At 39.6% G+C, this 27,819-nt stretch overlaps 1 protein-coding gene across 2 annotated transcripts in view; it reads right to left on the bottom strand.

The window, feature by feature from the left end:
* The window catches only part of MDN1 (midasin AAA ATPase 1), a 172,411-nt gene that overhangs the window by 80,446 nt on the left and 64,146 nt on the right, over positions 1-27,819 (bottom strand). For both annotated transcript variants that reach the window (XM_059177084.1, XM_059177085.1), the window contains exons 21-38: positions 25,860-26,007; positions 25,468-25,578; positions 24,037-24,188; positions 23,325-23,503; positions 22,313-22,521; positions 21,979-22,125; positions 21,015-21,156; positions 18,929-19,063; positions 18,709-18,847; positions 17,528-17,666; positions 17,105-17,235; positions 14,529-14,673; positions 12,596-12,725; positions 7,558-7,776; positions 6,297-6,494; positions 4,390-4,598; positions 3,329-3,451; positions 738-935 (exon numbers count right to left, since the gene is read on the bottom strand). In XM_059177084.1, the coding sequence (XP_059033067.1) occupies positions 738-935; positions 3,329-3,451; positions 4,390-4,598; positions 6,297-6,494; positions 7,558-7,776; positions 12,596-12,725; positions 14,529-14,673; positions 17,105-17,235; positions 17,528-17,666; positions 18,709-18,847; positions 18,929-19,063; positions 21,015-21,156; positions 21,979-22,125; positions 22,313-22,521; positions 23,325-23,503; positions 24,037-24,188; positions 25,468-25,578; positions 25,860-26,007 (2,854 nt within the window). The remainder of the gene's footprint in view (positions 1-737; positions 936-3,328; positions 3,452-4,389; positions 4,599-6,296; positions 6,495-7,557; positions 7,777-12,595; positions 12,726-14,528; positions 14,674-17,104; positions 17,236-17,527; positions 17,667-18,708; positions 18,848-18,928; positions 19,064-21,014; positions 21,157-21,978; positions 22,126-22,312; positions 22,522-23,324; positions 23,504-24,036; positions 24,189-25,467; positions 25,579-25,859; positions 26,008-27,819) is intronic.

The raw sequence follows: 27,819 nt of genomic DNA, 5'->3' as shown, positions 1-27,819 counted from the left end.
TATGTGCTCAAAACTAGATGGTAAGGCATAGGAGCAGTTACTTCAAAATCTCAACTTTCAACTTTTCAGTATGTTTGAAATTCCTCATAATAAATTATTCTGAAAAGATACTCAGTGAATTATGAAAAGGGACATCAAAGAAAGCCAACATCCAGAGCCATTTCCAAATCCTAGTCAAATTTTGACAAATAAATATTAAAACAAGTAAGCATATGTGTATAGATACACATACACACTCTCCAACCTCTGCAAACGAGAATAAAGACAGTAAGAAAGACATCAAATGTTAATAATGATTGACTCTGGTATGGAGAATACTTGATTTTTTATTCTTCTGGTAGTTTTCTTTTCCTTCTTACTTTAACTAAAATGCATTATTTTCATCATAAAAAAATTTTCAGTATTTTAATAGATCACGTAGACACCTGGAAAGGTAAAAAACTGGCCTTGCTCCTGAGGATGGTAATGGAATTCCTGGAGGGGTGGTTATCTTACCCTCCACTAACTGATAACACACCGGTTTTCCAGGACTGGAGACAAAGGGACACATACCTGAAGAGAAGTGATGATGGGAATCAGTCACATTAATATTCACCATACAGAGACATGGAATTGAGAAACAGATCATTAAATCGATGCTCTCTCATTCTCACAGTGAGCATCTTCATAGGTATGTGCCTCAGCCCTATCAGCCCCAACACTCCACCTTCGGTCTCCATGGCAACAGCAAATCTTACCTGAGTGAATCTGTTAAGGAAAGACCTTGGCAAGCCTTTCCTCCCACCTCCTTGTCTAAAAGGATTTTGACACCCAAAAATCTTCGTCTTTTCATGCTGTACTTGAAAACTCATTCCCAACTCAGGAACATAGATTTCTCCTCTGTGGTCAAAACAAGCATTGAGTCCTTCCAATACAGACTGAGAAGCCAGGTTGAGCTATTTGAACAAAGTATATATATTTATTACATATGCTATATAACTATAAAAAAAAATGTATAAAACCAGAATAGTATTGTCTTCAGGAGGAAGAAGCTCAAACAGTACTGATAACATTCCATTTTTTAAGATTTATTCATTTTTTGAGAGAAAGAGAGACAAAGTGGGGGGAGGGAAAGGCAGGGGAAAGAGAATCTCCAGCAGACACCCTGCTGCACACAGAGCCTGCCATGGGGCTCCATCCCACAACTGCAAGATCATGACCTGAGCCAAAATCAAGAGTTGGACATCCATTGTATTCACCTATACAGACTTGTACATCCCAGCTTACCAAAAAAAACTTGCCAGTACACAGATCTCATTTTTGCACTGTGAGATCTTTAAAGATGAAGACTGCTCTTTATATACTTAAATTATCTTCTCCAGTTAAAATACTGAATGAAATCTCTGAATGGGTTTCAAAGTCATGATATAAACTACATAAAGTAGATAGACATGGCTAACGTTCACCAACATTTTTGTGAACAAGAACAAATACAAGGAGTTTCTGTGCCAAAAATGAAAAGAGCTGAATGGAGGTCTTCAGATGCAGAGTTTACAGCTCAGGGATGCAAAGTATGGTAGTTTTAAGGTAACATAGGAAATTCAATTAGGAAAATGAGAAATCAATAAAATGCAAAGGGACAAAAAAAAACCCCAGATTCTATCAGAATTTCCAGTGTCATGTTTACATGAACACTACAAAGCACAAAATCCACGGAATATTCCCAAACATGTAAAACTCTAAAAGCTACTCTTAATGTGACTTAGTTAAGAATGTCTTGGGTCGGGGCACCTGGGTGGCTCAGTGGGTTAAAGCCTCTGCCTTCGGCTCAGGTCATGATCCCAGGGTCCTGGGATTGAGCCCCGCATCGGGCTCTCTGCTCAGCGGTGAGCCTGCTTCCTCCTCTCTCTCTCTGCCTGCCTCTCTGCCTACTTGTGATCTCTGTCTGTCAAATAAATAATTAAAAAAAAAAAAAAAAGAATGTCTTGGGTCACCTGGATGCATTTCCACCCAACAGGACTATGGTCTGAGGCCTTAAGCTTTAAAACTGAGCATTTTTCCCCCTGGCTAAAGAATATAATACTACCAGGCATCTTTTTCCAAAAATCAGGGAGATGGGACTCACCACTCTCCTACTATGAGAAGTAGGAAGAAGCTCAGCTGAAAAGTAACCCCATAGCCTGGCCTCCAACTTCAGACCCAAAGACATCTGAATCTTGGAGAGCCGCTGGGGCCAGTCTTAAAAGTTCTATCCACAACATTCTGGTCACACCAATCATTTAAACTTCACCACTACTTCCCAGCCTTTTCCTGGATTAATAAGGCATATGACTAGACGCCATTGCCCATAGCTTTAAATTTTTTTTTTTTTTTTAAAGATTTTATTTATTAATTTGACAGAGAGAAATCACAAGTAGACAGAGAGGCAGCCAGAGAGAGAGAGAGGGAAGCAGGCTCTCCGCCGAGCAGAGAGCCCGATGCGGGACTCGATCCCAGGACTCTGAGATCATGACCTGAGCCGAAGGCAGCGGCTTAACCCACTGAGCCACCCAGGCGCCCCTAAATTTTTTATTTCTGTACATCACCTTTCCATATCTCCAGCTGCCTGCTGGTCACTAAGTTTCAGCATTTATCCCAGGTATCATGAGCGGCTCTGTTCTTCCAGCCAATAACTTACCCATAAGGCACATGTAACACTGACCATTTTCTCACCATTTTTTTTTTAATGTCTCTTAAGATAACTTCCTGCAGTCTCTCTGTTGCTCTTATAAAACATGTGGTTGAGGGGCGCCTGGGTGGCTCAGTGGATTAAGCCGCTGCCTTCGGCTCAGGTCATGATCTCAGAGTCCTGGGATCGAGCCCCGCATCGGGCTCTCTGCTCAGCAGGGAGCCTGCTTCCCCCTCTGTCTCTGCCTGCCTCTCTGCCTACTTGTGATCTCTCTCTCTGTCAAATAAAATAAATAAAAATCTTAAAAAAAAAAAAAAAAAACAAAAAAAAAAACATGTGGTTGACACTGTAAAAAACCCATGAAATAAATACAAAATACAAAGCCAGCCAGACACCAAAGAATAAACCAGTGAAGAGGACAGTTTTTCTCTGGATGCTGGCTTATAACAGCAGGTGTTAGTGGCTTGTATATACAAGGGTTTCTAGATATGCTTTCTGACAAGTGACTTTTCTTATTCTTCAAAGGAACCGTGGAGGACTTTTCTTCGTTAGAAATTTGTCTGTACTAGCAAAACAGCATGACCTAATTATATGAAAAGTAAGGTATGCCCTAGCAATATAAAAGTATGACTGCTTTTCCCATTGTGACCCTATGCTTGGCATGACAGATAGTTCTCTCACCTCATCCAACACAACCCAATGGCCTGCCTTCAGAGCCGCCAGCAACGGACCATCTCGCCAGGCAAACTCTCCTCCCTTGCCTCCTTCAACAGGTAGATCTGCTCCAAACAGGTCTGTGATGTCCTTTGAGAGGAGGCAGAAAGGAGGAAAAGTCAATATTATATAAAAGAATTAACTAGATCCCAAGACCCTAAATCTAACATGATAAATTCTTGGGCCTTATGCCGCTTTTCCTTTTTATTCCAAGACAGAACTAATCAATCCTAGCGCTCTTTACCAGGAGCCCAGACATGCCTCCAAGGACCTTCTCACCACAACACTGCAAGTTATGGGCAATGGCGTCTAGTTGATTGGAGCTGGAGCTCTAGATCAGTTCTTAACTGTCGCTATGCTTGGAAATTAATTAGTGAGCTTTACACAAAACAAAACAAATAGGGGTGCCTGGGTGGCTCAGTGGGCTAAGCCGCTGCCTTCGGCTCAGGTCATGATCTCAGGGTCCTGGGATCGAGTCCCACATCGGGCTCTCTGCTCAGCAGGGAGCCTGCTTCCTCCTCTCTCTCTCTCTGCCTGCCTCTCTGCCTACTTGTGATCTCTCTCTGTCAAATAAATAAAATCTTTAAAAAAAAAAAAAAAAAACACAAATAAAAATAAAACAAAGACCAGTAGCAATGCCCAGGCCCTGCTCCCAGACCCCACTACTGGAGAGTCTTATTTGTCACCTCTTGTCCTGTGAGAGTATTTAAAGGAGATCTTATTTCTATTACATTTTTAGAAAGGACAAAAATAAAGAAGGCTCTGTTATAATAAATACTGAATTGGGCAATTATCTCTCAAAAGACAATGAAATTAAAGCATCGAGAGAATAATATTACAGACATCAGTTATAAATAAATCTAAAAGGAGACTTAGTTTGGAAGGTCATGTTGCTGTAGTCTTTATCACCATGAAATGTTTGGGATTCTGAAAATGTCCTAATTATTTCTGATTAAGAAACTCTATAAACAGATACAAACATTACTCCCTATACTCATCCTCATCAGCTGCAGGATGACTAAGCTTACCGTCTGCTCTGACAAGTTGATTCGAACAAGGATGTTGCCTGAAGCCTTTGCTAATGCTCCCACCAAACTTGTCTTGCCCACACCAGGGGAGCCCTCCAGAAGAATGGGTTTGTTCAGTTTCGTAGCTCTTAAGAGCCTCTGGGCATTCATAGCTGTGGTGCCTGCACTGAGTGCATAGTCGGCAACATTATTCCTGTGAAGGACAGGTCCTTAAGCAGAGAAAAGAAAAGCCACATATTAGCTGGACGTCAACCAAATCACACTTACATGTCAATGCCAAGATTTTAAGAATCTAACAAACAGACTTTCAGTGAGCGAACCACCATGTATAGTGAAAATGCTCAGCCCTGTTTCAACATTTCCCCACTTTCAGGTTATAAAATCCTTTGAAGGAATAGCCAGCAGCATACGTTATTCAACTGTGCCTACTACTCAGGTCTCTCCAGCGCTTATACCTAAGTATATACTCACTTACATAGGTCTAACTGCAAGCACATGTTCCTCCTTTTACAACCTACACCTGGAATTACTACATGTACTTGCACAATTTACCTTTACAAGTAAGTGTATTCTTTTTAAGATTTTATTTATTTATTTGACAGAGAGAGAGAGAGCACAAGAAGGCAGAGAGACAGGTGGGCGGGCGGGGGGAAGCAGGCTCACTGCTGAGCAGAGAGCCCGATGCTGAACTCGATTCCAGAACCCTGAGATCATGGCCTGAGCCAAAGGAAGAGACTTAACCCACTAAGCCACCCACGTGCCCTATCTGTTTAAGAGTCAAGTGTAAGTTCAGTGTGTAGGCCACAGTGTGTGTTTCCACAGAAGTAATTTCATCCAAGGTTTTTAGGCCTCCAAGAAAATTCAGGATGCATCTTTAACCCATAATCTAGCTGAACTGCAGACTAATAATAGTTTTATAGGGCTTAACATTTGTGTCACTGCGTCTCCTGGAAGAAACTTTTCGTATACCAGTTTGGAGGGCTAGGATTAACATCAATTACCTCAGCTGTGGAAGCAGAAGCAAGGATCACCTCTGTCCCAGGTCACTAACATATAGCTCCTACACGAGAGTCCTGAATATTATGATGATGACTTAGGGAAATTAGATCATTGAATGTACCATCGGGGATGAAGAGTACTACTGAAGAGAGAGAGGGAAAAGGGTGATACTCCGTTTGGCCAGGAATCTAGGCTGGTTTTGTTCACCACTGAACCCTCAGTCACTGCCACTGTTCCTCTAAGCGTTTCAGGCATTCGACAATTATTAATGTAGGGTGGGAGGAAAGGAAAAGAAAAAGACGACCCTGCTCCAGAAGCAATAATCTGAAAAATTACTAGTGCCTTCTAAGATCTCTAATCTACCTCATTTAAATATTTGGTAAGAGCAATCTAGTAAGAAAGAGAGCAAGGATTCCAACTGAAACCCACGTGAGTTTTCCATTTAATCATTCACTCATTCATCCATTCACTCAATCATCAGACATTTTCTGAATGCCTTTGGCTGCTAGGAAACATCTCAGGTGTCAGGAACAGGAAGATAGGGACACAATTCCTGCCCACAAGGGCTCACAAAACTATTTTGGTAAGCAGTGATGAGGATCTATAGTTGATACATTATGGGTTGAATTACCACTATAGGAAAGCTCTTGTTCTGAGCACCAAATTAAAAATAAATGCATTTTTTAAAGACAATTTATTCACAGATTAAAGACTGTACTTTCCCCTATTTTTATGTCGGTTATCTGTTTTTAATTATTTATGAAATTATAGTTGGTTATACCAAGTCAAATTCTAATTCAGATAGTTTAAAAATAATCATGCATAGGATACATTAAAAGTCACAGTAAAAGTCAAGTACCTATGATCTACAAGAGTAGAATCTTCATTTATTTAAAAATCATTCTTACCCCTTGGTATAAAAAATGGATGAATTCCCCAAAGGTTATCTATTCCAGTAAATTCTTTGGCCTTGAGTCGGTCATAAATCTTCAATTCGTTTTTTTGACACTCAGTAAGTCGCACTATCTTGCAAAGTTTCTTGAGTAGGAATTTCAGACATTCTTTGCGAGCCAAGAGAGCCGTACCAAACCCTGAGGAAGTTGCCCCTAAAAGACAGAGAATCGGTACATCAAACAACAGCACGACATGACACCAAGCTTCCCAACTGCTCATCAGGAGCGCTTGGGTGGTTTCCAGGGGAAATGAGGTTCTTGCTGAAGTTAACCCAAAATGCAATCGCTACTGTAGATAGTCCGAAGGCAAAAGTCTGGATCCCCACAATTGACAGATTGGCAGCAGCTAATTCAGTAAAGCACCCACGCACTCCAGGATGAATCAGCCTGGACGTAGGATGAATTAATGTGGTACTGCTGATTATATTGGTTTATATCTCTAATCTTCACTGCTAAAAAAAAAACAGAACTTAAATACTGAATATTATGAGCTTACAGTAACTTAAAAAACAAACAAACTAAAGGATTCAGGCAATAACTATAAATGACCATTCATGGTAACAATTATCCAGTCCAAGGGTTGGGTTGTGGACACTGGGGACGGTATGTGCTATGGAGAGTGCTGTGAAAGGACAATTCACAGACCTGTGAGTCTACCCCTGGAGCAAATAATACACTGTATGTTAATAACAATAATTTAAAAAAAAAGAATTATCCACTCCTTCAGGAGCAAGGGCATTTCCAACAGTCTTCTTTTTACTCGTAATAACCACTTCATGTTTACCAAGTCCCTAGCCTATAAGCAATGAGAAGTTGCAGCCTATCTTTTATAACAGTCATCTCTCAAAAAGAGTAGAAAGAAAATAAAATCCATTCTTGGTCTCAGAAATGTTACAGTAAGTGATTTTTTTTTTAAGATTTTGTTTATTTATTTACTTGACAGATAGAGATCACAAGTAGGCAGAGAGGCAGGCAGAGAGAGGAGGAAGCAGGCTCCCTGCTGAGCAGAGAGCCCGATGTGGGGCTCGATCCCAGGACTCTGGGATCATGACCTGAGCCGAAGGCAGAGGCTTTAACCCACTGAGCCACCCAGGCGCCCCAGTAAGTGATTTTTTTAAAGTATCTGGGTCAGAGGTTGGAGGTCTGGGTTTGCTCCATTTCATACTCCCCTCTACCCTAACCCCCTTGTCCCCACACCAGCTAACAGACAACATACCTGAACCTATTCCATCTATGTACACCAGGCATGCAGCATGGACAAATGATGTCACAGTGGAGATGGTCTCTGGCCTTTTCAAAGCAGCTTCCTCCCCCATTGTGTTCATGAAGTTAACCCAGGACAGGATATCTCTGACACTGACCACACATCTTCGGCCAAATTCCTGGTGGGTAAGCCAATCAATGAAATCCAACATCACCTCCGCTATGTCAGCCCCTAAGACATAAGGACACAAAGGCAGTTGCTTAGAAGTAGCTGTATTGAACACTCCCAAGAGGGTTTTGTAACATGGGACCCAGAGATGCCCTAAGAGAGTTCTGTGCTCCATAAGATTATATGCAAATTTTTGTGAAAGTCCATTACCGCTTTTTCTAAAGAGAGGGTTCCATTGCTTTTATTACATTCCCAAGAGATTCATGAATAGCATTCCACACTTACCAAAAAAGAAAAACCACTTTGAGAATTACAGCCTAAGAAGCAATCCTGAAAACTGCTCAAAAGAATATTCATTTGTTTCATCTTCGGATAGAATTGTGAAGTCAAGACACAATGATTTTAGAAAATATATAAATTTTATCATTTTTTAAACTGATTCACAGGAATAAGGATGCCATATTTTCAGTGGCATTTTAAAAAAGATTTTCTTTCTTTCTTTATTTGAGAGAGGAAGAGAGCAAAAAAAGGAGAGAGGGAGAGAGCATGAGCAGGGAGAGGGGCAGAAGGAGAGGGAGAAGCAGACTCCCCATGGAGCAGGAAGCCCAACATAGAACTTGATCCCAGGACACTGGGATCATGACCAGGTCACTAGGATCATGATCTGAGCTGAACGCAGATGCTTAACCGACTGAGACATCCAGGTGCTGTTTCAGTGGCACTTAGTTCAGGTTTTTTGTTTTATTAAATCAATGCATCCATCCATCAGAATTCAACAAATCAGAGGATTCATAAATTTTGTTTCATGATTTAAGTTAAAGGACCAGTCTAACTATCACAATTTCATATTGTAAAATATTTGGAAACAAAATACTTCTTAAGTAATAGAGATTAATGTCAATTTAAGTTTAATAAAACACTTTATATAACTCCTAAAATCAACAATAAACACTTATCTAAGAAGTATGAGTATGAAAGAACATTGTTTTTGTTTTGTTTTTTAAATACGACAGGGAGAAATCAGCACTGCTATAATATAAAGTGGACCATTCAGCAAGAGCCTTCAAGGCTCTACTGCAAATTACTTAGAAGAAACTATCTAGTCAGAAGAAATAAACTAATTATGAAAAAACCCACAAATCTTTAGAAAGAACTTAAAATGGTAACTCAAGGGGAAAAATCCAGTGACAATGAGGAAAGCAATTAAATGCTGTTTCAGCAACTAAACATTAAACATGAGTACTTGGATGGACATTTCAGGGTGGAATAATTTTGAAGTAAAACAAGGACTTAAAGGACAACTTTTCTACTGTTAGAGGATAATTAAATCTTGATTATTAGAAAATAATGAGGTAAAGTGGATGGGTTCATACATTGTTTATAACAAATATTAAAAGGTAACAGAAAACAGGAATCCATGTTATAAATGTAATAATAAATACTAATACGTAAAATGACTGAGGTGCCTGGCTGGCTCAGTTGGTAGAGCATGTGACTCTCGATCTCAGAGTTTTGAGTTTGAGCTCCATGTAGGGTATAGAGAATACTTAAAAATAAATAAATAAAGATAAAATTGTTTGTATTTATTTATTTACTTATTCTTAAGATTTTTCTTTCTTTCTTTTTTTTTTTTATGATTCTATTTATTTATTTGACAGACAGAGATCACAAGTAGGCAGAGAGGCAGGCAGAGAGAGGAAAGGAGGCAGGCTCCCCGCTGAGCAGAGAGCCTGATGCAGGGCTCGATCCCAGGACGCTGGGATCATGACCTGAGCCGAAGGCACAGGCTTTAACCCACTGGGCCCCCCAGGTGCCCCAAGATTTTTATTTCTTAGAGAGAGACAGTGAGAGAGCGAACACAAGCAGGGGAAGTGGGAGAGGGAGAAGCAGGCTTCCCGCAGAGCAAGGAGCCCAATGCGGGAACTAGATCCCAGGACCCTGGGATCATGACCTGAGCTGAAGGCAGCTGCTTAACGGACTGAGCCACCCAGGTGCCCCAAATGAATAGTATTTATTAAAAAGTAAATTACAGGGATGCCAGTCCCACATCAGGCTCTCTGCTCGGCAGGGAGCCTGCTTCCCCTCTCTCTCTGCCTGCCTCTCTGCCTACTTGTGATCTCTCTCTCTGTCAAATAAATTAATAAAATCTTTTTTAAAAAAAATCTTAAAAAAAAAAAAAAGCCTACATGTCCTTCAGAGGTCATTACCTAAAACAAAAACAAAAAACAAAAAACATCGATTTCCTGGAATCCTTTCTTTTTGTTCATACTATAGATATATGGATAAAACTACTATAGAGGTTTGTGAACAAAAATTCTTAGAGTAAGGTAGAACTCAAAGGTGTTTATATTTTGATTAAGACAATACAGTGATTATACCTTAAGTATTCTGAATAGGATCAGAATTCAATTTAGAATTCATAATTAGTTGAAATATTAGATTCATTAAATCTTACGTATCTTTATAAAGAAAATTCGGAAATAAAAGCTTTATCTAGTTTCCTATTTTTAAGAACATTTTTATGCTCTGCCAACCTGATCCATTTCCAGATGATAAAAATTAAGCCACTTCTCCCTCACTATCTATTGCTTCCCCAAAGAGGTTGCTGCCATGTAAGCTTTACAAAGCTTACAGTAAACAGGCTCCCTAAGGACAAGCAGGGAGGCTCAGAGTTAAGTCCTAGGGGCCGCAGTGCCAACTGCCCTGCAGAGAAACCATTAAGCCTGAAGACCACTGCTGATGGAGCCAACGTGGCAATGTAATGGCAGCTGCAATCTCTACCATTCTTTTACAATCCAAACAACTTCTAAAAGTATGCAGCCAAAAGGAGATACAGAGGCTACATCCCAGGGGAATTCAGTCCCAATGCAGAGCCAAAAGACAAACCATGCGTTCTTAGTGACCTGCCCTCTTCTCCTTTACCTGGAATACTCATACCACGTGCAGCACTGCAAACAGCACACAACCAAGTAAGTAAGAAGTTCTGAGTGTGGGCCTTGGATTAACCTTACTGGCATCACCCAAGAACTTATTAGAAAGATAAATTCCCAAGCCCCATCCCAGACTGACTGAATCTGAAACTCTAGGTAGGAAGCCCAGCAAACTTTATTTCTGTAAGTCCTTCAGGTGAGTTTGGAACTGAAAGAAGCAAATATCCTTTTATATGTTCTTTAAGAAAGAGAGATTTAAAAAGAGAGAAAATGATTCAGAACTTGAAACCAAAGCTGGGTTCTAAATTTAGCTCTTCAACGTGTAAGATAAATATATATACATCATGGGGCGCCTGGGTGGCTCAGTGGGTTAAATCCTCTGCCCTCGGCTCTGCCCTCGGCTCAGGCTGCTCGATCCCAGGGTCGAGCCCCGCATTAGGCTCTCTGCTCAGCAGGGAGCCTACTTCCCGCCCCCCCGCACCGTCTGCCTCTCTGCCTACTTGTGATCTCTGTCAAATAAATGAATAAAATCTTTAAAATATATATATATATGTACATACATATATATATACATCCAGCACGATGAATGTTAACTAGACTTACTGTGATCATTTCACAATAGATACAAATACTGAATCATGTTATACATCTGAAACTAATATGATGTTGATTATACCTCAACCAAAAAAAAAAAAAAAGATGCATGTATACATCAAAGCAATCTAGCTCAATAAAAGAACCATACAATGTTTTGACCCTTACTAGATACCTTAAAAATTGCTAAATTTAGGTTTTAGGTATACAGAAGTTTCTTAATACTATTCTTCTATTTCCTTAAGTTTGAAAACGCTTATAATGAAAAGAACATTTAAAAAATTCTTTTCAGGGCGCCTGGGTGGCTCAGTGGGTTAAGCCGCTGCCTTCGGCTCAGGTCATGATCTCAGGGTCCTGGGATCGAGTCCCGCATCGGGCTCTCTGCTCAGCGGGGAGCCTGCTTCCTCCTCTCTCTCTCTGCCTGCCTCTCTGCCTACTTGTGATCTCTCTCTGTCAAATAAATAAATAAATCTTTAAAAAATAAAAAAAAAATTAAAAAAATAAAAAATTCTTTTCATAGAGAGCAAGCGGGGGGGAGGGGATAGCCACCCAGAATATTTTTAAATAAAGTTAATAATGAATTAATTGATGACAGAGAAGCCTGTGTGACTCAGTCTGTTGAGTATGGGACTCTTGATTTTGGGTGGGGTCATGATCCCAGGGTCATGAGATCAAGCCCTTTGTCAGGCTCTGCACTCAGCAGGGAGTATGCTTCAGGATTTTCTCTCCCTATCTCCCTCTGACCCTACCCCCACTGCACTTGCATTCTCTCAAAGATAAATTTTTTTTTTTTTTTTTTAGATTTTATTTATTTGACAGACAAAGATCACAAGTAGGCAGAGAGGCAGGCAGAGAGGAGGAAGCAGGCCCCCTGCCGAGCAGAGAGCCTGATGTGGGGCTCGATCCCAGGACCCTGGGATCATGACCCGAGCCGAAGGCAGAGGCTTTAACCCACTGAGCCACCCAGGCGCCCCAAAGATAAATTTTTTAAATTAATAAATAAAACTTTAATATAGGGGCACCTGGGTGGCTCAGTGGGTTAAAGCCTCTGCCTTCGGCTCAGGTCATGATCCCGGGGTTCTGGGATCGAGCCCTTCATTGGGCTCTCTGCTCAGCGGGGAGCCTCCTTCCTCCTCTCTGCCTGCCTCTCTACCTACTTGTGATCTCTATCTGTCAAATAAATAAATAAAATCTTAAAAAAAAAAAAACTTTAATATAGATTTTTAAAGTATTTCAGTATTATTTCTGATTTTGATTAAATGAAATCTTAGACCTATTCCTATTTTCTAAGACATGATTTCTATTTTCGATTAGCTTCAGAAGTTTGGGTATTACATTTACCACATGAAAGCTCTTACCTTTATGATCTACTCTGCCAAGAGATAATCCTGGACGAAGATTATGTCTGATAATCTGAATTAAATCTTCATGATTTGTGCTTTGTGGGCACCATATTTCCGTAAACCGGTTTCTTAAGGCAGGAGACAGCTATAAGAAAAAAAATTTCCATTTGAATGTAATACCTAGGAGGAAAACTAGAAAACAAATCCCTTGAAAGAGTATTAGCTGGTGAATCTAACAAACACTAGATGCTTCCTTTATTACCTTTACTACAATTTAACTGAATACCTACTTTATCCTGGCTCCTTCCACAGGCCATCTCATTAATCTCCACCACCGCCTCCCAGACAGTATTCCTATCACTTTCTTTATAGGCAGAGTACAGAACTTCAAGGTCTCATAGAATAGGTGGTATAAGTTGAAATCCGGCCCCAGTGGGTAACCCCCCAAACTGAATACTTCCCCTAAGCAAAGGCCTTTCCTTTACCTTCAGTTATATAACCAGTGCTTTAAAGAAAGTAAAAGCTATTGTCCCACAGGGGAGAACTGTCTGAAGTAGAAAGGAAAACATCTTTTATATGGCTCAAAAGGGGACAGTGAAATTATTAAGGAGGCATATATTTTACCTCTTATATAACAAAGAACTGTTAGTCCTTCCAGTCTTTATGGCCTTTGCCCTGCAAATGGATTCCTCTTATCCTTTTTATTCTACCCCAGGTCAATAAACCCCTATTAACAAGCATATACAATGCCAAACATGCACGTAACTATTAGCTTATTATTGCTTTCCTTGGCCTATGGCAGCAGGACTAGCAGTAATGCCTATACTCAGGAGCAGCTCAGTTAAGACCCAGCAAATGTGTGAGGGATCCTTGCTGCCATCCTAGATAAACAGTGCCACTCGTCTTTGGCATCCTACTTCACTCTGCCTGCTAGGCAGGCAAAAACAAAAAAGAACCTTCCCTTAGTTTTATAAAAGTTGGCAATCTTTTTCTAAGAAAAACTTAAACTATCTTAACAACTTAAGCTAACCTTAACATACACAACCTTGAAATTAGATCTTTCTATGTTATTCTCACTTGCCAAAGAATCAGTTTTCACATTATGTTAGAAGCTATGATGTATTTATTTCTTCTTTTCAAAACATTTCAAGAAGTATAGTTATAATCTTTCTTTTTATGCTACAGAGGAAAATCAAGCCCAAAACACCATGCACCATGTCGCATTTCAGGGATCCACCAAGTTACCAAGAATTTGAATTACTTTCATTCACAACCTCTGTTTCTTCTCATCATCCTTGACCTATCACCACATCACCATTTTCCTAACAGGCCAGGATCCCACACACAACATAGACTTCTCTACTGAGAAGCTTCGCAAGCCTGAAAGCCATGGTGTTCAGAGTATTGGATCCTGGTTGGATCCCAAAACCACCCTCTGAACAGAAGGCTGCTCTCCACCTTTTCCTTTACTAATAGTCTGAGGGTAACCCACATAACCCCTGGAAAGAACAGAGATGGCCCACCTGCAAAACCAGAAGAGGCTCCTGGCTGCAACATTTTTGTCACTTTAAAACAGTCAAAGCCATAGTCATGTTTAAGAGACTCCAGAAACAGAGTTTAGGATTAAATTTCAGTTTCAACTTTCTCACCCATGAAAGTAGGAAAATAACTTTCACAAAGAGTTCTTGTGAGAATTTGTTATGGTAACATACATGAAGAGCTGGGCAAACAATGAAACAATGAAATTTCAGGCACACACAGTGAGATATTAACATAAGGAAATAATGTCAGAATCTCTCAACTTTGTAATAATTCTAAAATATCTTTCTAGTTTTTAGTTTTTACCCAATATAAAGTTCCAAATGCATTTTTACATATTATATTTCTAGCTGCCAGTGAGCTTAGGTCAAAACTGGAAAAAAATTATGCTTCAGGAACACAATTTTACCTCTTTTTTCCCAAAGTCGCCCCCAGGGTTCATGGTTGCTAAGATACGGAATTTTTTCCCAGCAGTCAACAGCTCTACCTCATTATCCTTGTCCTTTACACTGCCTTTTTCAGCTAATACCAGGCACTTTTCCATTTCAAGGACACTAAAAGACAAAAAATTGGAGAATATATGATTAGAAAAGACTTATGTATCCTTTGTATTTTGTGGTCTTCAAGTTCTTTTAAAAAGGAAGAAAGTTATCTCCTCTGCTAAGCTTTTACTTAACACTTTCCTAGCACAAATTTTAAAATAACTCATTATCCCAATTCCTGTGTAAGGGAACAATATTTCTGATCAAAAGAAAAAAAAAATCCCTTTAGCCATTTATGCCCCATTATGGCACTTGCTTTACAAACGAGTGTCTTATATACGAATATTCATGGTAGCATTATTCACAAAAGTAGAAATAACCCAAATACCAGGCACCTGAGTGGCTCAGTTGGTTAAGCAACTGCCTTTGGCTCAGGTCATGATCCCAGAGTCCCTGAATCGAGTCCCACATCGGCTCCCAGCTCCATGGGGAGTCTGCTTCTCCCTCTGACCTTCTCCCCTCTCATGCTCTCTCTCACTGCCTCTCAAATAAATAAAAACTTTAAAAAAAATAAAAATTAGGGACGCCTGGGTGGCTCAGTTGGTTAAGCAGCTGCCTTCGGCTCAGGTCGTGATCCCAGCGTCCTGGGATCGAGTCCCACATCGGGCTCCTTGCTCTGCAGGGAGCCTGCTTCTCCCTCTGACTCTGCCTTCCACTCTGTCTGCTTGTGCTCGCTCTCGCTCGCTCTCTCTGACAAATAAATAAAATCTTAAAGAAAAAAATATTAAAAAAAATAAATAAAATAAAAATAAAAAAAAATAAAAATAAAAATTAAATTAAAAACACCAAACTTGGTAGAAATAACCCAAATAACATCAAGAGGTAAATGGATAAAAAATATGGTATATCTATACAATGGAAAACTCTTAGGAATAAAAAGGAACAAACTACTAACAGGCTACCACATGGATGACCCTCAAAACGATGCACATTGCAAATGCAGAGAAACCATTTATATGCAATGTGATAAAAAGACAATTTTTTTTTTTTTAAACAGAAAGTAATTTAGTAGTGACCTGGAGCAGGAGATGGCATCAGAAATATACTGTAGAGTGGCAGAAAGGTTCCTACTGGTATAGTGGAAAGGTAAAACTAGATTATGGTGCAAAACTCAGTAAATTTACCAAAACTTGTTGAATTATGCATTTAAAATGGATAAACTTATGGTATGTAAATTAAACTTCAAAAAAGAAAAACAGGGGTGCCTGGGTGGCTCATTAGTTAAGCTTCTGCCTTTGGCTGAGTTCATGGTCCCAGGGTCCTGGGATTAAGCCCTCTGTTGGGCTCCCTGCTCAGAGGAAAACCTACTTCTCCCTCTCCCACTCCCCCTGCTTGTGATCCCTCTCTCCCTATCTGTCAAATAAATAAATAGAATCTTTAAAAAAAAAAAAAAAGAAAAGAAAAAAATAGGTATACATCAAAATTCGTATTAGTCCGAGATTTTGAGGTCATACAGCCATATAACATCTAGAATTCTGATTCTAGTTCTTTGAAGAATTTAGGTAATGGTCACATAAATTGCCCCAAAAAAGAGTTTTAACTTCTGTTCATTTGCTTTAGCATGGCCATTCTACAGTCCCATCTTTCTGATTACTGACAGGAAAAACTAGCCCTGTTAAACTACTCTGAGTGCTAAAACAAAATAAACAAACACAAAAAACAGTAACTCATTATCATTTTCAAACATTTACCATGCAGCTATGAAGAACATTTCTGTGCAAAAGAATAGCTATAAAAACCAAACCAGTATTCCATATTCTGTGGAATATTATTTAACCATAAAAAGGAATGAAATCTTGTCATTTGCAACAATATGAATGAGCTAGAGGGTACAATGCTAAGTAAAATAAATCAAAGAAAAATACCACATGATTTCCCTTATATGTGGAATTTAGGAAACAAAACAAAACAAAAAAAATAGAACCACCAAGGTATAGATTCTTAACCATAGGGAAAAAACTTGATGGTTACCAGAGGGGAGATAGGTAGGGGGGATGGGTGAAATAGGTGAATGGGATTAAGAGCAGCCATATCACGAAGAGCATTCTGTAATGTACAGAACTGTAGCATCACTGTATTATACATCTGAAACTAGCATCATGCTATATGTTAACTACATGTTAACTACATGGGAATTTTTAATCTTTTAATTAAAAAATTTTTTAATTGTTGGGGTGCCTGGGTGGCTCAGTGGGTTAAAGCCTCTGCCTTTGGCTCGGGTCATGATCCCAGGGTCCTGGGATCGAACCCCACATCAGGCTCTCTGCTCAGTGGGAAGCCTGCTTCCTCCTCTCTCTCTCTCTCTCTGCCTGCCTCTCTGCCTACTTCTGTCAAATAAATAAATAAAATCTTTAAAAAAAATTTTTTTTAATTTTTTAATTAATTAAAAAATAACCAGACCAATGGAAACATCACACAAAGGGCAAACCTCTTACACATATACCTATTGAGTCTTTCCAGGACAGAGTCATCAGCCAGTGAGATCTCATCCAGGAGAAAAAAGCCATCTTCTTTCATGGCCAGAACTAGAGGACCATCATGCCACTCAAAAAGTTTTGATGTATCAACTTCTTCCTACAATTCGGAAAAGAAGGTGTGAAATTAAAGAACAGGTGGCTTCGCAAGACATTACACATGTAGTAGAGTAAGTGGTCATTCCGCAGAAAGTAAGGGTCTAAGAACAAGGAATAAAGCCTGTACAACAGGATGCTCAGGAAAGTCTCTGTAGACAAGTGAAAATCTAAAGATATATATCAAATCTGGGATCAAAACTTCACCATGAATAAATTCCACAGCTGACACCTACACAAAGCCAACTGCAATTCTTCAAATGAAGGAATACATCATTATTTGCTACTGAACGAACCTTGTCCTTTGGCTTCTGTCTCACCGGCCGCAGCCCTCCCAGAAAGTCCGAAGTCTCCATGTGTAAGTGGCAGTTGACAGAGTATAGTTTCTGATTTGCCAATCCTGCAAACACCTGACAGATTGTTGTTTTCCCACACCTGTTAAAGGGATACATACCAGATTAATAAGGACCATAAATTCCAAATATACATGCTAGCCACTCCAATCAGCATAAGAGGGGAGCTCTGGTGAGAGGCTCACTGCAGGAACAGAGACTGCCGGCCAACACAGGACATCAACTTTCTGAGCTCAGGGCACCCTTCCCCCAAACACCAGCAACCTAGAGTGTTTCTTTTTTTTTTCTTTTTTTAAATATTTTATTTATTTATTTGACAGACAGCACAAGTCGGCAGAGAGGCGGGCAGAGAGAGAGGAGGAAGCAGGCTCCCCGCTGAGCAGAGAGCCCGATGCAGGGCTCAATCCCAGGACCCTGGGATCATGACCTGAGCCGAAGGCAGAGGCTGTAACCCACTGAGCCACCCAGGCGCCCCAACCAAGAGTGTTTCTTAACCAAAAAAGCACACGCTGCCTGAATTCCATCCTTTTCTATTTCTACCAACCATCACCACCAAGGGATGGGAAAGAAACCTAATCCTTACAGACTTTTAAGAGACTGGAGCTCAGCTGTTGTTCTCTACAGATTTATAGAATGAATGGCACTATTAGGGGTGCCTGGATCGCTCAGTGGGTTAAAGTCTCTGCCTTCAGCTCAGGTCATGATCCCAGAGTCCTGGGATTGAGCCCCGAATCAGGCTCTCTGCTCAGCAGGGAGACTGCTTTCCCCTCCTTCTCTCTGCCCACTTGTGATCTCTGTCAAATAAATAAATAAAATCTTTAAAAAGAAAAGAAAAAAAAAGAATGAATGGCACTATTTAAAAGAATTACAAAGAAAAAAAAAAAAACACTCCAGTGATAATAATGCAAGAAATCATTCTCTTCTATATCACAAAGGTCTGAAGGAAGAAGAAAGCAAACAGTAATAGGTCTATTACATGAGCCTTACAAAAAGGTAGTGGGGGACGGGGAGATAAAAGAAAAAAAAGATTGCATCCCTGCTAATCCTTCACAGATAACTCAAGTACTCCTATGGAACTGAACTGAATCATCACAAGTTACTGTCACAGAAGCACAGGACTTTACCCAGTGTCTCCAACCAGCAGCACTGGTTCACCAAATTCTAGCGCCCTTCCCACCAGGATCGCCAGTCTCCGCATACTCTCAGTCCACACAATGTGACTGAATGTAGACTCCAACATGGATACCTGAGTAGACAATTTACCTATAAAACACAGAATAAAGATTTAGCTTCTAACAGGAGTACAGCTCAATTCATTTCCTCTGGGTATTTTGACCTACTCACTCAGTAATTTTAGGACATTTTCCTTGGAGAAGAGGGACTGAGGACACAATTTTTTCTTGAAATGTTTTTCAAGGACTTCTTGAATCACATCAATCTCCTCCTGCTTCCTGACTCGGCCTGCGAGAAGCATAAATCCTTAAAAAAAAAAAAAAAAGGAATCAATAAGTGTTAAGTTATAATACCAAGGGATATTGAGAACATGGAGCAACAGCAACTTTTTTTTTTTTTAAAGATTTATTTATTTGACAAACAGATCACAAGTAGGCAGAGAGGCAGGCAGAGAGAGAGGAGGAAGCAGGCTCTCCACTGAGCAGAGAGCCTGATGCGGGGCTCGATCCCAGGACCCTGGGATCATGACCTGAGCCGAAGGCAAAGGCTTTAACCCACTGAGCCACCCAGGCACCCCGCAACAGAAACTCTTATTAGGTGCTATGGAGAAAGTATCTAAAGAACTACTTCAGAAAATTGGGAGAACCTACTGCAACTAACCATATGTCTGCCCTGCACCCAGCAACATGACCTCCATGTTCTTACCCAAACACAAATGAACACATGTGCACCAAAAGACATATGTAGGAATGTTCAGAGCAGTTCTTTTCATAAGAGCTAGAAAGTGGAAATAACCCAAATGTCCACCAACAAGAGAGAGATTAAACATTTATGGTATCTCCATACAATGGGTTACAACACAATAATAATTAAACATAACAACACAGCTGAACCTCACATTAGACTGGATGAAAAAAAGTCAAACCCAAGGAGTACATAGGACTAGCTGAAGCTCAAGCAAAGGCAAAAATCAGTGTTCACAGAGGTCAGAGCAGTGGTTACCTCCACGGGAGGTTAAGACTGGCAGAAACCATGAAAGAATCTTTTGAGGTACTGGAAAATATTCTATACATTTTGGCCTACGTAATGATTCACATGGTATACACATATGTTAAGAAAAAAAATAAAAGATATCTAGCTTACACATGAAAAAATAGAGCACTATATTCACTTTACTATGTTATACCCTGATTAAAGACTGTTTTTTGTGGGTTTTTTTTGTTGTTTTTTTTTTTTAAAGATTTTATTTATTTATTTGACAGAGAGAGATCACAAGTAGATGGAGAGAGAGGCAGGCAGAGAGAGAGAGAGGGAAGCAGGCTCCCTGATGAGCAGAGAGCCCGATATGGGACTCGATCCCAGGATGCTGAGATCGTGACCTGAGCCGAAGGCAGCGGCTTAACCCACTGAGCAACCCAGGCGCCCAAGACTGTTTTTTGTTTTATAAAAAAAAAAAAAAAAAACACCTGTTACTCCATCTATCTACTCTTTACCAGTAAAAAAAAATATATACTCTCATGGGTTAGTTTTATTTACTCTCCTTATTAACCACTCCATTAATGAGTCATTAGTACCTTTCAAATCAGAAGACTCTGAAATGCATTCTTTCCTATGGAGTAACATAATGAGCAATCATGAGTCTCAGATGACATAACTGCCTTTCCTCAGAACTATGATAGTACCTGACCAACCTGTCAGTTTTCTTTTACTATTTTTTTTAAGATTTTTTTAATCTATTTGACACAGAGAGAGACAGTCCCCGCGCGGGAGCGAGCACTAGGGGGAGAGGTAGAGGAAGAAAGAAAAGACATGGGGCTTGAACCCAGGATCCTGGGATCATGACCTGAGCCAGAAACAGATGCTTACCAACTGAGATACTCAGGTAGCTCAACCTGACAGTTGTCTGTATAAGGCACAAGCATGACTATCTCTGATTGGTGAATTGCAGATAAACAGTCCACAGAGACATCATCAACCCCTGGCCAAAACTCTTACACAGGCATTGTGCCCCTGTCTGATTCCTACATGGAGCCACCTGAAGCAAAAAGAAAACTATAAAAACCCAAACATACTAGCACAGACGCTTGCAGGAAAGAACTATTTTCTAAAGCATCTGGTACTTGAGGGAGAAAGACTATTTTTGAAATACCCAGTAAAATGTATATATTGACCACAATTCGGGAAATATTTATTTTAATAAGAAGACTGGATGTTTGACATAACTTCACGGTGTGAGAGCATCCAACTGAAAGCATACCGTCATTGGCTAAATGCTGCAGCCAGTCATATTCTTTCTCAGTCTGTTCAGCCAATCTGTATCTTTCAGCCCATCGAAACAGATCACGAAGGGTGATGAAGCCCTGTTTTCCGGCAAACACTGAAGAACTTCTGCGATAGGACTATTAAAATATCAAAACAAATGAAAAAGTGCAATGGCAAACACACTATACAACCTATATAAGATTTTTAACAAATTTATGCTCCTATAAAAATGATTCATTCCACTAAGATTAATTTTCAAAAAAAGTAAATGGACTATAATCCTTTGAAGATAAATATTCAAACTCATGTGTTTTATAATGTAATATAAATTCCAAATGTAATATAAATTCCAAAACACAACACCAAGAAAAAAAAGGAATTCCATTTCCTATACCATATATGTAAAATTTATGAATACAAATGATGGCAAACAGGCAGAAACATCAATCCCATAATATAGGAACATAGCACTAAGACTGCTAATTATTATTAGCTTTCTAGAAACTAAAAGTACATTAATTCTGATAAAGGACACTTTTAATACCATAAAATGAAATACTCAAAAAAACAAACTGTAGCTTCACAGAATTGACAAGGGAGAGACATAAAAAGGTATCTTCAGTTGTGTCCATTCAAGGACTAGATCCATTTAAAAAACGAAATTTGCAGTTTGTGAAAGCCAAATTCAAATCTGAACAAAATGTTCCAAAATTATCCACAAGTCCAGGACTGTTACCATATATGACTATGAGAAAAACTATAACATGATATCAAATTGTTCATTTATAAAACCAAAAAATGTATTAATGAAGTGCATTTTGATATCCTTACTCTGAAGATATTAAAAAAAAAAATGGATGGACCGCTCTATCTAACTGAGAAGGCAATCAAATTTTAAACTTTGATCACAAATCTAATCAGTATGTTCCATCTGGAACTAAGTGAGAGAGATGAAATACCTGAAGGTCCAGCATGACTTTAACCAACTTGCTACAGTAGGAGGGTGGCAAACTACAGCGCTTATGCAAGATTGTTTCCAACTCAGAACTAGGCAATTCATCAAAATGCAATTCCACAAACCGATTCCTGAAGGCTCTAGAAAGCACCTAGGAAACACAGGAAAAAAAAAACCACAATAAAAAGAGCCTCTCACCCAGTTTCCAAAATGGAGGCTCTGCTATTCACCATAAAAAGAAAAACGCTTCAAAAGAAGTAAAAACATCTCAGTCTTACCAAGAAAAAATTATTACTTTACAGGGCAATAAATGGGAGTAAGGGGCAAACGCTACACACCTTTCTGCCTCCATAAAGGCCTGGTGGATTCTGGGTAGCAAAAAGCATAAACCGAGGGTGAGCTTTAACAACTTCTTGTGTTTCTGTGATGAGCAATTCACGGTTATCATCCAGTAATCTGTTCAGTGCTTCTAACACATCAGTAGGGGCCAAATTTAATTCATCTAAAATAATCCAGTAGCCCTTTCTCATAGCATCAATTAGAACACCTTAGAAAAAATAACACTAAGGATTAGTGCCTAAATTAGTTCAAAGTTTTAAAAAATGTTATATGCAACTCAACCAAATCTAAACCATTGCATTTCAAAACAAATTACTCCCTGCAGCTAGTCATGCCCCCCAAATAATTTGTGATGTCAAAGATCAAAAAAGGACAATTTTCAACGAAAGTAATCATTTCACACAGAAGGAAAGCCAAGGCTGACAAATATCACATTTCCAAATTATTTTTCCCCCTGCAGTCTAATTTCATTTAAATCACCACATTCTCATATCTATTCTTAGCTTCCCTCTGTTCAGTGCTCACCACATTTTTCTGAGTCTCTAGAAAATGAAGTAGCAGTTCAATTACCCTCTACAAAACTTGGTCATAGTCCTCTGTACAGCTGACAAGATCAGCGGGGACCAAACAATGCTGGATCACTAACCATCTTCCCTTAACCAGGGAGATCAGGGAGAAAGACAAACCAGCTATTATGGCAAAGGTTCGTGTGCCTCAATTGGAAAGGATGACGTTTACCTGGGGAAATGAGTTTAAAAGAATGAACACCTGGGGCGCCGGGGTGGTTCAGTGGGTTAAAGCCTCTACCCTCAGCTCAGGTCATGATCCTAGGGTCCTGGAATCGAGTCCCACATCGGCTCCCTGATCAGCGGGGAGCCTGCTTCCCCCTCTCTCTGGGCCTATCTCTCTGCCTACTTGTGATCTCTCTGTCAAATAAATAAATAAAATCTTAAAAAAAAAAAAAAAAAAAGAATGAACAGCAATACTCATGGAATGAAATAATAATCCTACCTTCTTTAAACACAAGCTTCCCTGAAGAGTCAGATGTGTAACAACCAATGTACTCCTGAATATCCGTGTGTTCGTGATTGTTAATACGCACACAATGATTACCAGAAGCTGCAGCCAGCCACCGGATAAGGCTTGTTTTACCAACTGATGTCTCTCCCTGAATCAACACTGGATAGGTTCTTGAAAAGATCAGCCAATAAAGCAATTTAAGGAAAAAAGGAACCAGAATTCAAGTAGTGTTAAAAAGAACGTATCACTTATCACCGTAACAAAATATGTTTATATGCCTATATACCACTAATGGAATGTTTCTAAAGCCCTGGGAAGTTTCTGTGTAAAAGGGGTTCCTCAGAAAATACTGAGGAAAGCAATCTCAACCTTTCTTATAGTATTTGTGAGAAAACAATAAATGGGACTAGCTATTACTTAAATAACGGATGATGAGTATTCATCAGCAAAATACTAGAAAACAAATAATCTGCATCTGTGTTGCTTCCACCAAAAGGTGCAACTAGAAACAATGCTTTGTGCCAGGAGAAAAGTGCTGGCTCAAGAAGGTATTATTCCCTCAGCCAACGAACAATAATAAAATTGTAAAGAAGTAATAAAATTACTTCTTTAATTTCTTTAAAAATTAAAGAAGTAAGACTAGAATGCCATCAATGCTTATGCTGGTGAAGCTTCAGAGAAGTAAGAGAAAAGGTCCATATACCCTGCAGAAACCACTCGGACTATGTCTCTTAGGTTTAGCTTAACAGAAGATGTAAGAACATAGGTCTCATCTATTGTAGGCTCCTTGTCTCCCACTGAAATCCAGTATCCTTCGACCTGGATAAGCCGGCCTCCTTTTGGTTCTGGAATAGGCTGAAAGACAAAAATGTCAGAGAAATAACCAACAGTCCCATGATAACTATGACACTCTTTCAGAGAGGTGAATCCAAAGTAATCCTAAGTCCCTAATAGGTACTTTCTTCCTTAAGAGTTAAGGAAAAAAAAAAAAAAAAAAGAGTTAAGGAATTAACATATAAACAAGCCTGTTAGTTGGTAAACCACTTTCTCAGCATCTTTCACTCCCGTGTTATTCTAGAATTTCCTCTGTCAAACTGAAATGATGGCTGTGTTTAGTAAGAAAAAAAATGCCCAACCATCAATCAGAATGGGAAGTGTGTACACAAACTACGGTGTAAGCGACAAAATACTATGTAACCATTAGAAACAATGTCACAGTGATCTCTGGTACAGTACAAAAATATAGGATATAGTGAGCCTAAGAAAGGAAGCTACAGAACAGTATTACAAGACGGTTCCATTTAAGTTATTTATATTAGATATATGTATTAGAATTTGCCCTTGCTAAGTGAAATAAGTTAGTCAGGAAAAGACAAATACCATATGATTTCACACATATGTGGAATTTAAGAAACAAAAATGAACAAAGAAAAAAAAAAAGACAAACCAAAAAAATAGACTTTTCACAATAGAGAATAAACCGATGGTTACCAGAGGGAAGGTGGGTGAGGAGACTGTCAAACAAGCGATGGGGATTAAGAGTACACTAAACTTCAGCAACTAGTAACATACAAATTTGTTGAATCACTATATTGTTGCATATGTGAAACTAATGTAACAATGTATATTAAATATACTGGAATTAAAATAAATAAGAAAGAATTTGCTTTGATAAATCTATACACACACTGTCATAATTTGAATATATAACAAAATACATATATAATGTAGGTGGAAGGGCATAAGGTTTATTTATTTATTTATTTAAAGATTTTATTTATTTGACAGACAGAGATCACAAGTAGGCAGAGAGGCAGGCAGAGAGAGAGAGAGGAGGAAGCGGACTCCCTGCTGAGCAGAGAGCCCGATGCGGGACTCGATCCCAGGACCCTGAGATCATGACCTGAGCCGAAGGCAGCGGCTTAACCCACTGAGCCACCCAGGCGCCCAGGGCATAAGGTTTAAATCTCTAAAGAGTCGGGGTAGGATTATTGGGAATTTTCACCATCCAAGACACCACCTAATGTTTTGGAACAAATGGATTACTTTTATAATTAGAAACAAGTTTTGTTAAAAAAAAAATTTGATAATTCAGCCTTTCACTTATGTTAAGTCAAGAAATCAAACAACATACCTGCTTCAGCAGACTTTTTACATTGCCAGAGACAACGTGTTGACAAATGAGCTTCTGAACTATTGGGTGTGATGCTCTGTCAAGCTGTGTTAAGAAACCCAAACAAAATCCCTAGGAAAAAACCAAATACGCATAAAACTAATTACCCTTCTGCAATAACAGTTCAACTTATTTCGGGAACAAAATTGAACCTCTTGGGTGGTGCTGGCTCCCAGAACAACTTTTAAATGTGTTATGATGGTAGAAAAAGGGCAGGGTCACTCTGGTATGTTCTAGGCTGAGCTGACTAAATGGAACACAAAGGCAAACCTAGCATTTGCATCACCACTTCATCCCATCCAATAGTGAGCCCATCCACCAAGCTCCCCTTCAAGAACAGATTTTAGAAAGACCTCATAGAGTGAGCGCTGGATGTTGCTACACGGATTGGAAGCTGCAAATCGCAAAGCTCTGCAAAGAGTCCGAAGGCTGTAGTGAGGTCTATGGCCAGTTCCATCCACCAATTTTGTCCCAGAGTCTTTCCGTAGAGCTGTATACAAGCTACAAAAAGGACAGAGTTCAAATGACTTTGTTAACTAATAAGCATTCACTATTTTGCCATTATTCCTATTTTTTATGCAAGGTCCAAAAGCCATTTTTTAAAAAAAGATTTTATTTATTTATTGGATAGAGACACAGTGAGAGACAGAACACAAGCAGAGGGGGAGTGGGAGAGGAAGAAGCAGCCTTCCACCGAGCAGGGAGCCCAATATGAGGCGGGACCCCAGGACCCCAGGATCATGAGCTGAGCTGAAGGCAGACACTTAACAACTGAGTAACCCAGGCGCCCCATCATTTTTATAGAATTAGATAGTTAAGCTGACATATGATTTCCTAGAGCATTCATCAAAACCTCTCAGACATTCTCTTTTGAATCTATTTTTCAGGGCTTCCTGCTTATCGGGGAGTCTGCTCCTCCCTCTGCCCCTCCTTTCTCTGTCTCTCGCTCTCAAATAAATAAAATCTTTTTTAAAAGAATTTAGTTTTCATACACTCAGGCTCTTTTAAAAGAAGGATCTATCAATTTCCTTTAGGACGAAAAGAGCAGAGAGGTGAAAAACATCAGATTCTTTTTTTTTTTTTTTTTTAAAGATTTATTTATCTATTTGACAGAGATCACAAGTAGGCAGAGAGGCAGGTGAGGGGGTGGGGGGGCGGGGGAAGCAGGCTCCCTGCTGAGCAGAGAGCGTGACTTGGGGCTTGATCTCGGGACCCCAGGACCATGATGAGAGCTGAAGGCAGAGGTCTTAACACACCAAGCCACCTAGGTGCCCCAAAATATCAGATTCTTAACAAAAGACAGTAAGATAGGAGAAGCCCTTGGTAATAATATACAGAGTCCAGGGGTGGCTCAGTTGGTTAAGCATCCAACTGTTGATTTTGGCTCAGGTCCTGATCTCAGCATGGTGGAATCAAGTCCCATATCACAGTCTGTGCTCAGAGGGGAGACTCCTTGAAATTCTCTCTTCCTCCTCCTCTACCTCTCCAAGCCCCAACCCCACACACTCTAAAATAAATCTTAAAAAAAAAACCAAAAAAACAAAACACACACACACAAACAGAGTCTAAACACAGTGTTCCAAAATCTGCTTCAATACAAGAGGGAAATAAAGTCCTAGTGTAATCTAATAGTGACGGAGAAGCACACAGAAAATCATGGTATTTGAAAGGTCATAGGTATGTCCTTAATCAACAATGACAAAATGTTACATGGTATGAAAATACGGTGACTGTTACTGTTACCATTACCACACTTTAGTAATCTAGAAGATGGCAAGACAAAATAAGCTTCAGACTTAAACATGAAATGCAAGGAATTTAAAACTTCCTTAAATTCATGATCAGCTATACAAGATCAAAAGTAACCAAATGTGAGGGGCACCTGGGTGGCTCAGTGGGTTAAAGCCTCTGCCTTCAGCTCAGGTCATGATCTCAGGTCCTGGGATCGAGTCCCGCAGGAAGCCTGCTTCCTCTTCTCTCCCTCTCTGCCTGCCTCTCTGCCTATTTGTGATTTCTGTCTGTCAAATAAATAAATAAAATCTTAAAAAAAAAAAAAAAAAAGAGTAACCAAATATGTGTCAAAGATGAAATCCAAGTTCTTGTCCAAATAATAAGATTTGGCTTGCCTCTTTGCAATCCTGCTACACTTTCTTTCTTTCTTTCTTTCTTTTTAAGGATTTTATTTATTTATTTGAGAGAGAGCTAGAGAGAGCAAGCATGAGAGGGGTGAAGATCAGAGGGAGAAGCAGACTCCCCGTGGAGCTGGAGCCTCATGTGGGACTCGATCCCGGGACTCTAGGATCATCACCTGAG

Source organism: Mustela lutreola, chromosome 6, assembly GCF_030435805.1.
Source record: "Mustela lutreola isolate mMusLut2 chromosome 6, mMusLut2.pri, whole genome shotgun sequence".
Classification (NCBI taxonomy): domain Eukaryota; kingdom Metazoa; phylum Chordata; class Mammalia; order Carnivora; family Mustelidae; genus Mustela; species Mustela lutreola.
The sequence above is the reverse complement of the archived record's forward strand: the minus strand, read 5'-3'. Positions and strand labels throughout refer to the sequence as shown.